The 15,554-nt window shown below is 42.2% G+C and overlaps 1 protein-coding gene across 1 annotated transcript; it reads right to left on the bottom strand.

The window, feature by feature from the left end:
* Positions 1-8,861: 8,861 nt before the first annotated feature.
* On the bottom strand, positions 8,862-10,369 carry LOC311054071 (E3 ubiquitin-protein ligase TRIM39-like; the record flags this gene model as incomplete). Its single annotated transcript, XM_084069951.1, has 1 exon — positions 8,862-10,369. Exon 1 carries the CDS (start codon positions 10,260-10,262, stop codon positions 8,862-8,864), a length of 1,401 nt encoding a protein of 466 aa, XP_083926077.1. The 5' UTR covers positions 10,263-10,369.
* Between the last annotated feature and the right edge of the window lie 5,185 nt (positions 10,370-15,554).

Genomic DNA, 15,554 nt, shown 5'->3' with positions numbered 1-15,554 from the left:
GAATCAATAGAGTCTGTCTGGACCTTTTAAATGGACATTCAAATGCCAAACACAGACAGACAGACAGACAGAGAGAGAGAGAGAGAGAGAGAGAGAGAACGTTCTGTTTCCTGGAAACAGATGGCTTTGCAGAGTGGAACAAGTTCCAACCATATGAAACCTTCAGTGTCCGTGTTCTGGAGGCGAACATTTGGCCCCCGAAAAATTGCGTATCTTATAGATCAGATTTATTTTGCTTAAAATATTTGGTGTAAAAGGAAAGTGAAGAGCCTTGGGGGACCACAGTATCTTCAGTGTCTGTCGGGTGGGAACCATATGTCCAAAACTGTTACTTTTCAAAAATGGCAAAAGTAGCAGATCTGCGAGCTTGTAGATTTGCAACTTTTGATGCTTTTGTGCGATGCTGTAGTGTGATCAAGTAGGGTTCTGCCCGACAGCAACAATATAGAGGTGAAGTAGTTAGAGGGGGTACGGTGGCGCAGTCGTTAGCGTTGTCGCCTCACAGCTAGAATGTCCTGAGTTCGATTCCTGCCGGAGACGCTGTGGGCGTTGGGGTTGTGTTCTCCCAAAGGGCCTTTCTGTGTGGAGTTTGCATGTTCTCCCCAGATACCCTCACAAAAAAACATGCAGTAATCCTGGTCTCCTTCCGCTACGTCCCACCGGGGAAACTCACCCCTGTCAGGTGATAAGAAGCGGCCTGGTCACTCCACATGCGTTGAAGGAAGCATTAGCTCAGTTCGAGACTCTACCCAGGCTGGGAGAGGGAGAGTAGCGCCCAGGATTACAAGCTTGGGCATTGGCACTGGGTGAAAAATGGGTTACAAAATCGTGGGATAAAAAGGTAGAAAAAGTTATACTGTATGTTCCACTGTTGAATTTATTCTTGCACACATCTTAAAACAAGCTAGGTTCCGTAATCTGCAGGACCACGGGTAGACTGTATGGGTTGTCATTATTCTTCTTCTGAACACACACACACACACACACACACACACACACACACACACACACACACACACACACACACACACACACACACACACACACACACACACACACACACTGCCCCCACAGATTGAAACAAATGACTTGGACTGCACACAGTGGAAACATACTGCCGCAGCGTGGAAAGAAAGAGCCAGTGATTATTTGTAGATTAATTTCCCTCTCTCCATGGAGCTGAAATATGGTACACTGTCAATGAGGAGAGTTTCCCCAAATGACACTGCTGGGATTTCCTCGGCATCCTGAGATGTTCCATTTAGTGCAGGAACTGTGGTAAATAGCATGTCCACTCACTGGCACACAGTGAGGATCCTCAGGGTTTAATTTAATTCTGAGAGAGTTTAACGGGTTCATTTGTGTCTTTTTCCTTTTTACACTCGAGGTTAAAGGGATAGTTCACCCCCAAAATGACTTTTCTATCGATTAGTCAGCCCATGGAGACTTGAATTCATGGATATTTTTGAGTTTTTGTCTTGTTCCTAAGCCAATAATTTGATGACCGGCAGCGGTTCCGGTAGGAGACACAAAGAGTCTCTTTTGTGTCTCCTACTGCCGGTAACTATGTAACTTCTCTTATTCTTCTACCCCGGATTTGAACCCGGTCTCCTGAGCAAGTGCTGATATTTTTCAATCTTGACCATCAGGTCAAAATTCGTGTCAGATCCTGTTTCTAGGTGACCTTTGACACGATCTAAATGTCTCAATAGAAGAGCAGGGAGACAAAATACAACCACCCCCATTGTATAATTATACTGTATTAACATACTCTACCATACAGATTGGACAAAATTATATTTTATTCATTAAAAAAACGTAGTGCCGCTTTAAACAACTCTGAACACTATGTTTTGTGAATGTCTGCCTCCGACACTCGTGCCAATATGACACAAGCACCAGCAATGCACTGGGAATGTATTTATTTAATTATTTTAAAGTTATTTACGTACCATAATAATAACTTTATCGCCGTTTTAATAGACAGCGGAGCTACCATAAGTGTCGCCAAACATACTACTAAAATAGATGTTACCCAGTGGGCCTTTAAATCAACACAGACTTTAGTTGTTGTGACTAACGCACGCACGCACGCACGCACAGTGGTGAGTAACTAAGTATATATTCTCAAGTATTGTACTTAAGTAAAAGTTTGAGGTATTTGTACTTTTACTTCTACTCCACTACATCTCAGAGGCAAATATTGTACTTTTTTACTCCACTACAATTATTAGAAAACTTTAGTTACTAGTTACTTTGCAGAAATAAATGATTACATTATAAAGCATACATTAACCACTTTAGCCGTATTTTATACATACTGTAGGCTATTTGGAAATAGCCGATCTACAAGCTCACAACTCATCGCAACACAACGCGTTGTGAACTTGTAGATTTGCTATTTTCAAACATTTGAGTACTTTTACTTTTGGTACTTTAAGTATATTTTGATGCCAATGCTTTTGTACTTTTACTCAAGTTACATTTACACACACACACACACACACACACACACACACACACACACACACACACACACACACACACACACACACACACACACACACACACACACACACACGCCAGTCTTGTTAGAAGAAATCCTCCTGGGCATTGGTTACGGTATGGCAACCATTTCCTTTTCATCTCGGCGTGGTTTGTTTGCTTTGGTGTGTCCATCCTGGGGGCTTTGCTTTGAGAGGCCGGCGTTGTTGGGAAACACTGATTGTGTGATGCTGACTGAGCTGAGCCCTGCCCCCTCCTCTAAAGGGCCATGCCAGGCTCCTCCTGTCTGTTACACCGGGGCTTGTGCCTCATTCATTATGCTCATTCCACCCCAGATTTGGCACAAACATGGGGATGAATTCATTCTACTATTATGCCACCAAAAATGTGGAATGCCCTTCCCAGTGGTGGAAAGTAACTAAGTACATTTAAGATCCACTACATCTAAGATCCAAATATTGTACTTTTACTCCACTACAATTATTGGAAAACTTGAGTTAGTAGTTACTTTTGATTATTACAAAACATACATTAACCACTTCAGCCCTCGGCTATACTGTATACATTTCGGCCATGTGAAAATAGCCGATCTACAAGCTCACAATTTTATGCATTTGAAAACTTGTGAAATGGGACATTCTGCATAATGAGTACTTTCTACTTTGGTACTTTAAGTACATTTTGATACCAATACTTTTGTACTTTTTCTCAAGTCAATTTTGAATTACGGACTTTTACTTGTAACGGAGTCTTTCTACATTGCAGTATTGGTACTTTTACTTAAGTTAAGTAAGAAATGTGCATACTTTTTCCACCACTGCTATTATGCCACCAAAATGTGGAATGCCCTACCACCAGCCATCAAAAAGTGTGACTCAACCCTCCTTTAAAACTGCCATAAAAGAGCACCTGTCTGCAATTTCCAACTGGACCAAGTCTTCTAGCTTGCCAAAATAAATGACCCCCCTAAATGACCCCCTACTGTTTTTCTGTAAACATACTTTTACTGCTCCTAGTATTGATGATTTCTTGTGTAGTATTGTATGTCTTTATGTCTTGATGAATTGAATACACATGGACCACAATGGAAACAAGCCCTCAGGGCTTTTTGTGTTATCCTTTTAGCATTATTGTATAACTGTACCACTGCTACTTTTTGCAACCTTGTTAAGAAAGTATTCAATCAACTGGTTGGAATAACGTGTTCCTTCCACGCGCTATACGTCCTATCGAGGAAACTCCCCCCTGTCAGGTGATAAGAAGTGGCCTGCTCACTCCTCATGTCTTGAAGGAAGCATGAGCTCAGTTCGGGGCTCTCCCCAGGCTGGCATAGGGAGAGTAGCGCCCAGGATTACAGCTTAGGCAACTGGCACTGAAAAAATGGGGTACAAAAATCGTGGGATAAAAAAAAAATATATAAAAAAAAGTATACCTGGTCCGTACGACCAGGTATCGAATCCACCACGCGTATATGGGGGGTCATGATACCGCCATACGACGAGATATGAATCGGGCCCTTTCCCTGTCGATTAAGACGTGGGCTGGACATTTCACACACACACACACACACACACACACACACACACACACACACACACACACACACACACACACACACACACACACACACACACACACACACACACACACACACACACACAGGCTGCTCACAGGCTGCTCACACACTGGCCAGTGTAAACACAAGGCCCCTCTTGTCTCCCAAACTGACTCACTCGCCCGCTCCGCAGTGCACCCCGCCTCGCTCTCTCTCTCTCTGCAGCAGCAGTGAGTGTGTGTGTGTGTGTGTGTGTGTGTGTGTGTGTGTGTGTGTGTGTGTGTGTGCATGTGGAGAGGAGACTCCCCTGACCGAGCACTGACTTGGTTGTTAATGTGAATTATTATTATTGATTGGAGGAGTCAGATGTTCCACTGTGCGAGTGCGAGAGTCCATTCTTCAATTATTCATCCATTTCATTTAATTCCTTAATGATGAGCCAGCCTGCCTGCCTGGCGTGAGAGCTAAATGAGTGAATATGATTGGATAATAAGGAAGAGAAGAGTGCATCGACTTTATTGTCCACTAAAGTGGAAAATGTGCTTTTAGCGTTTTTGCCCCGAGTCCAATAAGTGTTTAACAACACGTGGAGAAGAAGTGCAGCGGTCAGCAGCCCTGTGTGCACTCCTCTGGACTCCAAGAAATTCAACATACTGTATCATTTTATACACTGACTAGAAGTCCTGAACTTTTTTTGGTTGCAGTGTTTATTGCTTGTGTATTAATAATCAATAATCTAATCTAATTGTATGTTATCAACTCAATTTATCCTCTGTTCTTTCTATGGCTTAAAGTTAGTCTCGCTCGCTTATACAGTCACCTCTCGCACAAGTATAAAGTATACCGTTAAAGAATAAACAAATGAAAACGGTCGCTTATCTGGCAATACCAGCACTTTTGCTGCCACGGAGGGCACGTGAAAACGGTCTCTCCCATTGCCATTCCAGCAAGTTATGCTAATTATTTTGCCAGTAAAATACTGGCACTGTAGGCACTGTTTTATTTTTTGTATCAGATACTTTCTTCCCCTTTCTGTCTCTTCAATGTACATGTTATCCATTTGTAACTCTGAGTGTACCTACAGTACACCAAAAAAAATTGGTTACATTTGTACCCTCTCAGAGTTAAATCACAGATTTAATAGACATCTGCTCCCATCTGTTGCCACTTTGTAGTAAAGTAAGATGCATCATTAAAATGAAAGGGTGGTTTTGGGTAATTGACCATGTCAGTGTGATTACAATGTTGGTATGAGTTGCAGACATTGGTTGTCCAGCTTCTTTTAACCAATCTGGACCTTTATATGAGTTATACTGTATGGGCGGCAGTGGCTCAGGAGATAGAGTGGGTGTTTGGGAATTGGAAGGTCCAGTTCGATCCCCAGCAGCTCCTCCTGGCTTATAGTGTTGAGCAAGAAGACAGTGAATCCTGATGACTCACTCTCAAGTTGAATCAACATCATCACATAATCATCATCATCAACATTTGACACAAAGGGGAGTCAAACGGGTGCTGCATGGTCAAACCTGTCCCGAAACGTGTCACCCGTTTGACTTAACAGGTGTGAGAAGAATGCATTGGAAAGGCCCTAACTACAGTATAAGCGCCATTATTTACAATTTAATCTGTGTGTGTGTGTGTGTGTGTGTTTATATGTATCCTACTGTATGAATCATTTTTCCGCGCCATGCAGCGACCCAACAATTTGTGACTTTTCACCAAGTGGACACACGCACACACACACACGCGCGCGCGTGCACACACACACACACACACACACACACACACACACACACACACACACACACACACACACACACACACACACACACACACACACACACACACACACACACACACACACACACACACACACACACACACACACACACACACACACACACACACACACACACACACACACACACACACACACACACACACACACACACACACGTTTGCCAACTTGGACAAACTCCATTTTCCTTTTCCTTTACCCTACTTTCTCTTGGCTAGCGGTGCATTCAGCTCTGGCACAGGGCATGCTTGGTGATGTATTAGTTTTCTCTGTGTTCCCTTTCTGCTGCAGAGCCAACCAGAGCTCTTCACATGGGTGTGACTCACAGGTAGTTCAGTGGTTCCTCAAAGTGCGGTCCTAGGACCCTCAGGGGTTTAACCCTATGTTATACTACAGGAACTGTTTTTAAACAATTAGAAAAACATTGACAATGATCGGTACCAGTAATCTAAATTAATAATAGTAATTTATAAACGTGAAAATGTAATTATAGTGATAAAGAGAAAAGGATCGATAGTGGGATCGATAAGGGGATCAAAAAACGTTCAAAAATGGATAATCCCCATCCCTATCATATTGCAGAATTATTTTATCTCAGAGGATATTATGTAAAAAAAGAATGAATGTGGCACACTGGTTGGTGAATAGTTAAAAAAAATGTTGTCAAACCCTGAAGGCGACGATACTGTTTGACACAAATTAATACATGCGGGCATCACTTATAAAGGGTATGGGACACAGGTGAACCAATGTTCAATAGGTATGAGCAATATGGGTGACCAGTACTGGGGAAGTTACTTTCAAAATGAATTGCATTGTTACTTATTGCTATATAAATTCCTGTGTCATACTGTAAAAAATGTGGAACAGATATTTGTTAAATGATGCAACTGGACTCAAATCACAACAGATTTTTGGTAGATGTTTATTTGATTAAAAGAGTATTTTGCACATATAATTGTCTTTTCAGAACTCAGAGCAAACTTTATCAGTCATATTACAGCATAATGTTTATCTCAGAAGAATATGTCAAAAGATAGTGAATGTGACACACTGGTTGTTGAATAGTCACTAGTAGGTAAATAGTCACAGACTGACGACCATGTGGTTACAATGTCTCTGGTTTGATTCCAGTCAGAGTCATGTGTTGTATGTCTTTCTACACTCAGCTTCCTGTCACTTGACACACTAAGAAGACTAAAGGAACACTTGCACACTAACATAACAAAGTTAATGTCCACAGAGGTTTGGCAGATGCAAAAATGTTAATCTTTAATGATAGTGTCCTATTTGTAGGGACAAGATAGTCAATCAGTGGATCATTCATGATCAATGAGACATGTCCTCAGGGGTTTAACCCTATGTTATACTACAGGAACTGTTTTTAAACAATTAGAAAAACATTGACAATGATCGGTACCAGTAATCTAAATTAATAATAGTAATTTATAAACGTGAAAATGTAATTATAGTGATAAAGAGAAAAGGATCGATAGTGGGATCGATAAGGGGATCAAAAAACGTTCAAAAATGGATAATCCCCATCCCTATCATATTGCAGAATTATTTTATCTCAGAGGATATTATGTAAAAAAAGAATGAATGTGGCACACTGGTTGGTGAATAGTTAAAAAAAATGTTGTCAAACCCTGAAGGCGACGATACTGTTTGACACAAATTAATACATGCGGGCATCACTTATAAAGGGTATGGGACACAGGTGAACCAATGTTCAATAGGTATGAGCAATATGGGTGACCAGTACTGGGGAAGTTACTTTCAAAATGAATTGCATTGTTACTTATTGCTATATAAATTCCTGTGTCATACTGTAAAAAATGTGGAACAGATATTTGTTATGTGATGCAACTGGACTCAAATCACAACAGATTTTTGGTAGATGTTTATTTGATTAAAAGAGTATTTTGCACATATAATTGTCTTTTCAGAACTCAGAGCAAACTTTATCAGTCATATTACAGCATAATGCTTATCTCAGAAGAATATGTCAAAAGATAGTGAATGTGACACACTGGTTGTTGAATAGTCACTAGTAGGTAAATAGTCACAGACTGACGACCATGTGGTTACAATGTCTCTGGTTTGATTCCAGTCAGAGTCATGTGTTGTATGTCTTTCTACACTCAGCTTCCTGTCACTTGACACACTAAGAAGACTAAAGGAACACTTGCACACTAACATAACAAAGTTAATGTCCACAGAGGTTTGGCAGATGCAAAAATGTTAATCTTTAATGATAGTGTCCTATTTGTAGGGACAAGATAGTCAATCAGTGGATCATTCATGATCAATGAGACATGTGCAACAAATGTAGGATAATATATAATCTAATGTTAAAGAACAGCATGGTTGGTTACTAGAAAACAGCACAATGCAACATAATAAATCAAGCAATAATTACCTAAAAACAAAATATAATGAAGGAAATTGCTCAGTTAAACCTTTTGAGATGTATTCAATGTGGTGATTCTATATTTTATGAGCAAACTGTGTAGAAATACAACAGTAAAATAATCATATTAGTCTAATATATGTACATTATAGTAAAGTACCCCGACTCCCCAACAGAGTCCATTTGGTTTGTACACTCTTCAAAGTTAAATTGACACTTAGATTGTGTAGTTAATGATGATGATGAAGATGATGAGTATCATGATGAAGTCATCACAGATCAGAGTGTTGCTTTAGGAGACACTTGTTCATGTTGACCGTCCTCGACCACAACATAATCATATAGATTCTAACATTGACAGGTATTACTTTAGGACCACAATGGAAACGAGTCCCCAGGACTCTTTTGTGTAATCCTTTTAGCCTAAATGTTTCACTGTACCTCTGTGCTGTTTACAATTTTTGACTAATAAAGTATTCCATCCAATCAATTAATTATCATCATCATCATCATCATCATCATCATCATCATCATCATCATCATCATCATCATCATCATCATCATCATCATCATCATGTCTAACTACGTTGTTACAGAGTTACACTAACCATCCCTGGTAACATCTTCAGAGAACCACCATGACCAGTGTGAATGTATGGAAAGAGTGTGTCAGTGAAAGTGTGTGTGAAGGTGTGTATGTGTGTGTTTACTATGTTAGTATCAGGATCAGAGAACGACAGCTTTCCTTCATTCCAGTCCAGCTGGACACTGATCCTCTGAGGTTTCTGCTTCACTGAGAGATCAGTGACTGACCCTGGTGAGGAGTGTGCTGTGTATTTACCTTCCTTTAACCTTACTCTCCAGAATTTACCCGTTTTGTCTCCCTTTCTCTGAGAGGACTCTGCAAACACACCTACTGACCAGCGTGCATTGTCTCTAACCTCAACATCCCAGCTGTGAGTCCCTGAGTTAAAGACTTGAGAACCCAGGACGAAACCATAGTGGTCAAACCTCTCTGGGTTGTCAGGAAGCTGCTGTTTCTTTCCCCATCTTACAATGGTCAGATCATCAGACAGGATGTATACTGGATGGGCAGTGTTGGGGTCCAGAATGACAGGAGTGTAGAAGACAATGTCCTTCATCTTGTCCCAGACTCTGAAGGTCAGGTTGCTCAGGTGTTTGGTCACGTCTATCAGTGCTCCTGAGACCGGCTGTGGGTCCTGCAGTGTGAACTGGACTCTTTCCATTGTGGTCTTGTAGTTCTGCAGGAATGAGACATGTTTGGCTCTCAGCTCCTCCTCTATGGCTCTGATTTTGTTTGAAAGGGTTGATATGTCTCTGTTTAGACCCTCAATCTTCTCCTTCATCATCTGACTCTTCTGCTGCTCTTCCTCTCTCAGTACTGCAATCCTAGCCTCCTCTTCCTCTTGTAGAAACTGACACATCTTCTTAAACTGTTCTTTAATCTGAATCTCTGTGTGCTGGGTCTGGAACTGAATGTGTTCTGCTGTTTGATCATAGTTTGTTTTAGCTTTATTAAAGACCTCCAGTTTCTCCTGTAAAGACTTCATTGATTTCTGGACGTCCTTCTTGTGATCAAGTGCAGCTTCAGCGATGGGTCTGAATCTGTGGTCGGTGTGTTTTTTAGCATCTCGAAACACAACACACACTGGCTGTTGACATTCCAGACAGAACAGTTTGAGTTTCTCAGCATGCAGACTGCAGAGAACCTCAGACCCTGTTGAAGCTTTCTGATGTCTCTCCTGTATGAAGTCCTCACACACGTTCTTCAGAGCCAGGTTTCTGGGTGGATCCATTGAATGTCTCTTCTTACAAACTGGACATTCCTTTATTTTCTTCTCTCTCCACCATTTTTGCAGACAGTCTTTACAGAAGCTGTGGCTACAGGACAGGAGAACAGGATCTTTAAAGATGTCACAACACACAGGACAGGAATAATTCTCTTCAGGGTGAGACAACTTGGAAGCCATTTGGTCTCTGAGTGAAGCTACAGTACAGACACACTGTTCAAGACGGGAAATCAGCCAGTCAGTGGTGGTAACACTCTCTCCTCTAGAATGTTCCCTGAAGTTTACTTTCACTGCAAATGCTGGTTCTTGCTAAAGTCCATTCAGGTGACAGTCAGCAGCAGGTTCAAGTGGTCTGGGTCAGTATTCCCTCCTGTTGCTGTAGACAGACAGTCTGTCCTCCCTCACTGGAAGTTGTGTTTGATCTGAAGCTGAATCTTATTGTTCGTCTTTGTGTGTCTTCAGTGAGGAGAGTCAGAATAACAACCTTTTACCTGGTTTCTGTCACATGAGTCTGGCAAAGGGTGGAGCTATCGCACACACACGCACAGACACACGCACACGCGCACGCGCACGCGCACGCGCACGCACACGCACACACACACACACACACACACACACACACACACACACACACACACACACACACACACACACACATAAACAAGAAGTTGAAGTGTAATTTTTTTTTAACACAAATCCTCTCTTATAAGGCCCCCCCCGCATAAAATCATTTATGATGGGGGGGGGGGGGGGGCAAATACATACAGTCGCTACCACCAAACTGTTACTTTTCAGGATTCAAATAAAAAATGTCAAACATTGCACATCAACCAGCTCAAAAGCTTTGAGCTTGTAGATATTAAAGCTATTTTTTAAATTCTTTTGTGTGATGCTGTGTGATCAAGCAGGGCGTTAATTTACGAAAAATACAAGAAGTTAAAATATGGAGATAAGAGGTTGATCTGCCCGATTATTGGGGGTCCACCATGGCATGAAAATGCTTGAGAACCACTGCGGTGGCTCCTCTGTGTGTTTCCCCCTCCTCCGCTCCAGAACCACCAGAGAGCGTTCACATGGCTGACTCACAAGACCCAAACGTGAGGCAGGCACATGCAAAAACCTTTCCCACAGTGTGTGTGTGTGTGTGTGTGTGTGTGTGAAAAGTTTGGCAAGTATTGGTCTTATTGGTCAACAACAGGTTTGCGTGTGTGTGTGTGTGTGTGTGTGTGTGTGTGTGTGTGTGTGTGTGTGTGTGTGTGTGTGTGTGTGTGTGTGTGTGTGTTGTGTGTGTGTGTGTGTGTGTGTGTGTGTGTGTGTGTGTGAGAGAGAGAGAGACCGTGATGTGAAATAATAAAGTTGATTATTCCACCTAGGTTGAAGTCATGTCCTACCATGTAACTTTTTCAGTTAAAAGTTTGTATATCTTTTTTCACTGGAAGAGTAGTATTAAATAAAAAAATAAAAAAATCTTAGTTGTTATTTAGTAACCTAACGTGTGCTTGCTTAACATCTGGGGGCAACGGCAATATAGTCTTAAAATATATATATATTTTTTTTAAAGGCAGTGATTTGAGACGCAAAATAAGGTTTTATTGTCAGATACTCCCTAGATTAGAAAGTAGACACTCTGAGAATGCGGGTTATTGGTAGACACTTCCTAATCAGGCTTTCAGCGCTTCAGGTGGGCTCTTTAAATCCTCGTTGTTTTCGCCCTCCCCCTCCCCCCCACACACCTGCAGGAGACAGGCAGGTGTTTGATACAACAAGCTCCAGTCTGTTATATTTGGATGTAAAAGAGTGGAATTAACAACTTGTTATGTAACATTACACCACATGGAAGTTGGGTGGATTTGTCAGTATTTCCAGGCAGTGAAAACTGCAAAAAGATGTATGTGTGGAGGGCTGCAGGCAGGTGGAAGAGAAGTTAAAATATCTTCATGATGAACTGCATTGAGTTTATTCTCCTGGTGAGTTACAAGCTAGCTGCTTTAGCGCTAGCATTAGGCCACTGAATTGTGTTTTATTATTATTTTACTTGGTAAAGCAAAAACGAGTCAGGATAAAGCATTTCTGTGTGCATAGAAGTGAATGTTGTATTGAGCTGTGTGTGTGTGTGCGTGCGTGCGTGTGTGTGTGTGTGTGTGTGTGTGTGTGTGTGTGTGTGTGTGTGCGTGCCTGCATGCGTGCCTGTGTGTTTCAGTTATGGTTAAATCTGATGTGTACTGGTAGGCTATGTGTTGTTTAAAAATGGCACCAGTTAGAGAGGACAAAATACATGCACATAACTATGTATATAGAAGAGAAACATGTTTACTATTCTGCTATTTATTTGTTTCACCTTCAAGTAGCTCAAAGTGTGCAGTGACCAGTGTTTAGAAACAACCAAGACAGTCTCATATGGGACCAGCTTTCTTTTTCTCTTACTTTCTTCCAGTGTTAATTTTGTCGACTAAGACTAAAATACTACGGTTTTGATATTTAGTCGATTAAGACTAGACTAAGACTAAACAATTTTCAGAAGATTAAAATAGGACTAGAACTAAATGGTGTGTTATTCAAAAGACTAAGACTAAATCAAAATTTGCTGTCAAAATTAACGCTGCTTTCTTCCTGCTTTGCAGGGGGACCCCTTCGACCCCTTCCTCTTCATTATAGTCCTGCACTATGCTGCTGCTCCTGTTACTTAGGAGGAGTTAAATGCTGATAACACAATTAACTGTAGGCTATATGCAAATATACAGTGACAAAGCTGTAGAGTGCAGCCTATATTATTATTATGATTAATGCCTGCCCTAAAGAAGTCCCAGGCCACTGTGCTACACCAGAATGCTATGTGCAGTACTTCAACCAGTATGAACTTCACCAACAAGCATCTGAACGGTGGGCTAAGGGTGAGTGAGAAGATGGCAGCCAGGAGAATGAGGCTGGTCACCGGTCAGTTCCATTGACACCGGGAGCTCCCAGCAGGGGAGGAATATACTGGTCAAGCTATAGTGCGTGCCAACGTCTCTCTAGTAGCTGCAGACATACTTTATACCCCCCAAAGATGTCCGCCACTACCAAATGACACTTGTTGACGCCCCCTTCAGGATTTTTGGCACGCACTATAACCAGATGTATGGAGGATGGAGATGACTGGAGTCGTCGCTGGAAGGCTTGTCCGTGGGCAAACTAGAGATTGGTGTGTTCTAACCGCACGCGGATGCCACATAGTCGGAGAAAAGGTCTGTCGGATTATCGCATGCCTCCCCTCTAGTTTGACCCTGGCCATCGATTGATTACACAACTGATGAAGTCAAGTAGAAGACGGCTCAAGGTAGGAACCTTGTGTGTTTTTTTGTTTGTCTCTCTTTGCTGCTGCTGCTGCTGCTTGTGTTGTATATTGTGTGCAAATGTGATTCAAGCTGTTGCTCTATTGCTGTCATATTGTGTTGTATGCTGTCTGTGTGCTAATGTGATTCAAGCTGTTGCTCAATTGCTGTCATTTTTTGGGACCCAATGACTGGGTGGCAATGCTCAGTGACGGTGACTGTTTCTGGCTCTGGAATGGAAGTCTGATGTGAATCTACAGTGTGTCTGTTGTGTTGTGGTTGTTGTTGAAGGTAGTGAGTTGTGACAGTATGTGGGTGGCTCTTGGTCTCTTCAAGTTCAATTAGCCTATGTCTGAGTTTGCTACTTCCTTTAAAGTTTTTTTTTTTTGCTTTGATATAACAGCCTTCAATTCCAAATCTTCATTTGAAATATTTCTTCTATATAGCATGAGGAACCGTTCAATGGACAGGTGGGGTGGCGCCATCTTGAGAGTTTTTTTTCCCCCAGCTATTACTTTCAATGGCGTGACGTCACGTTCTCTTTCTAAATAGTGACCACAATTCCAGCATGGTTGGAAGTTGTTAAGAAGTGATAGAACTGAAACTTGTTTAGAATCATGTGGTGTATCATGTGAACGCTCAGTATATTCCCTAGCAACAAGCTACACATTCTGTCTGCTTCTCCTCCACCTGTCCTACAACTTTATTTAGCATATGTAACTGTGTGTGTGTGCGTGCGCGCGCGTGTGTGTGTGTTGTCTCTGGCAGCCGGCCTCAGTGCTGAACTCTGGCAGACCTTGTCACAGTAGAAAAGAGTTGGACCCCCACTACCCCATTCAGACCCAACACACACACACACACACACACACACACACACACACACACACACACACACACACACACACACACACACAGATGTATGATAAGTAGATGTCTCATGTCTGTAGATTGAATGTTAGGATAATGTGCTACAGTATGATTCACTGTGTGTGCGCGCGCATGTGTGTGTGTGTGTGTGTGTGTGTGAAAGCTGACCTCTCCCGGTAGCTCCGTACCCAGGGGACGTCCCAGCGAGCGGTCACAGGATGGAGAAAGGAAGGGCAGGGGGTGGGGGAGGCGGGAGTGGGGGGGTCCCCTGATGTGATTGGGCCCCTCACGGTGGAGGTCCGACAGGGATCAAAAACATTCCTCATCCGTCACTCTTCTATTCTCAGGCATTAAGAATATGCGCCTCCATCTTTATCCACTTGAGTGGTGTCAAAAAAATGTTTAAAAATAGGCGATCTACAAGCTCACACAACCTGTCATGCCATTGCCGTGAAAAATAGGCATTCTACAAGCTCACAACCTGTGGCAGCGGTGGCCTAGTGGTTAGAGGGGCGGCCTTGATACCGGAAGGTCCCTAGTTCGATTCCCCAATTCATCACATCAATCATGAATCACCGCTGAATAGCCCTTGAGCAAGGCTTCCATGCAGGGTCCGGCTGGAAACAAGCTTCGTGCTTAGTCCGACACCCTGGGTAAACAACAAACTTTGCTTTGCTTTGTCATGCCATTGCCGTGACGTGTTGTGAGCTTGTAGATCAGCTATTTTTGAAAACATTTTCTTATTATTTTTTTGGGGTTGTTCTGAATGGAACCAGGAACTTGCTGATCAGGGCATTTTGCACTCATATGGTATCTGCACCCTAACCACTTGGCTATTGGGTCGCCCATTTTTTACAATTTGTTAAAATGTTGGCCTATGCTACATTTGAAGAAAAATGTAGTCGGGACAACATTCACCACAAAAACACTGTGGTGAGGTTTCTGTCGATATGAACCAATCAGATCTCACCCAAAAAAAAAGCTATTAAAATACGCGATCTAGCGCATCGACCGTCCGCTCTGGTTTTTAGCTGCGGTGGACTCGGGTCGATGGAGTTAAGATTTCTTTCTACTGTACCACTCATCCTAGGATATAATAATATCAAATAAAAGGTGAGAAAAAGGTAGTCCGGGATGCCGTAGACTGCACTGCCTAGAATAGTGGCTGTTTTCTGTCAAATGTCTTCATTTCTTGTCACACCAACCCCTGCTCTGCCATGACTAATTTCAGGGCTATATGATTTATTATTCAGTCTTCTAAGTTCTAAGTTCTCTGCTCTGGTGGCTGAGCGCG

Source organism: Gymnoscopelus microlampas (assembly GCF_963454915.1).
Source record: "Gymnoscopelus microlampas genome assembly, chromosome: 10".
NCBI classification, from domain to species: Eukaryota; Metazoa; Chordata; class Actinopteri; order Myctophiformes; family Myctophidae; genus Gymnoscopelus; species Gymnoscopelus microlampas.
This window is presented reverse-complemented; position numbering and strand designations above follow the sequence as displayed.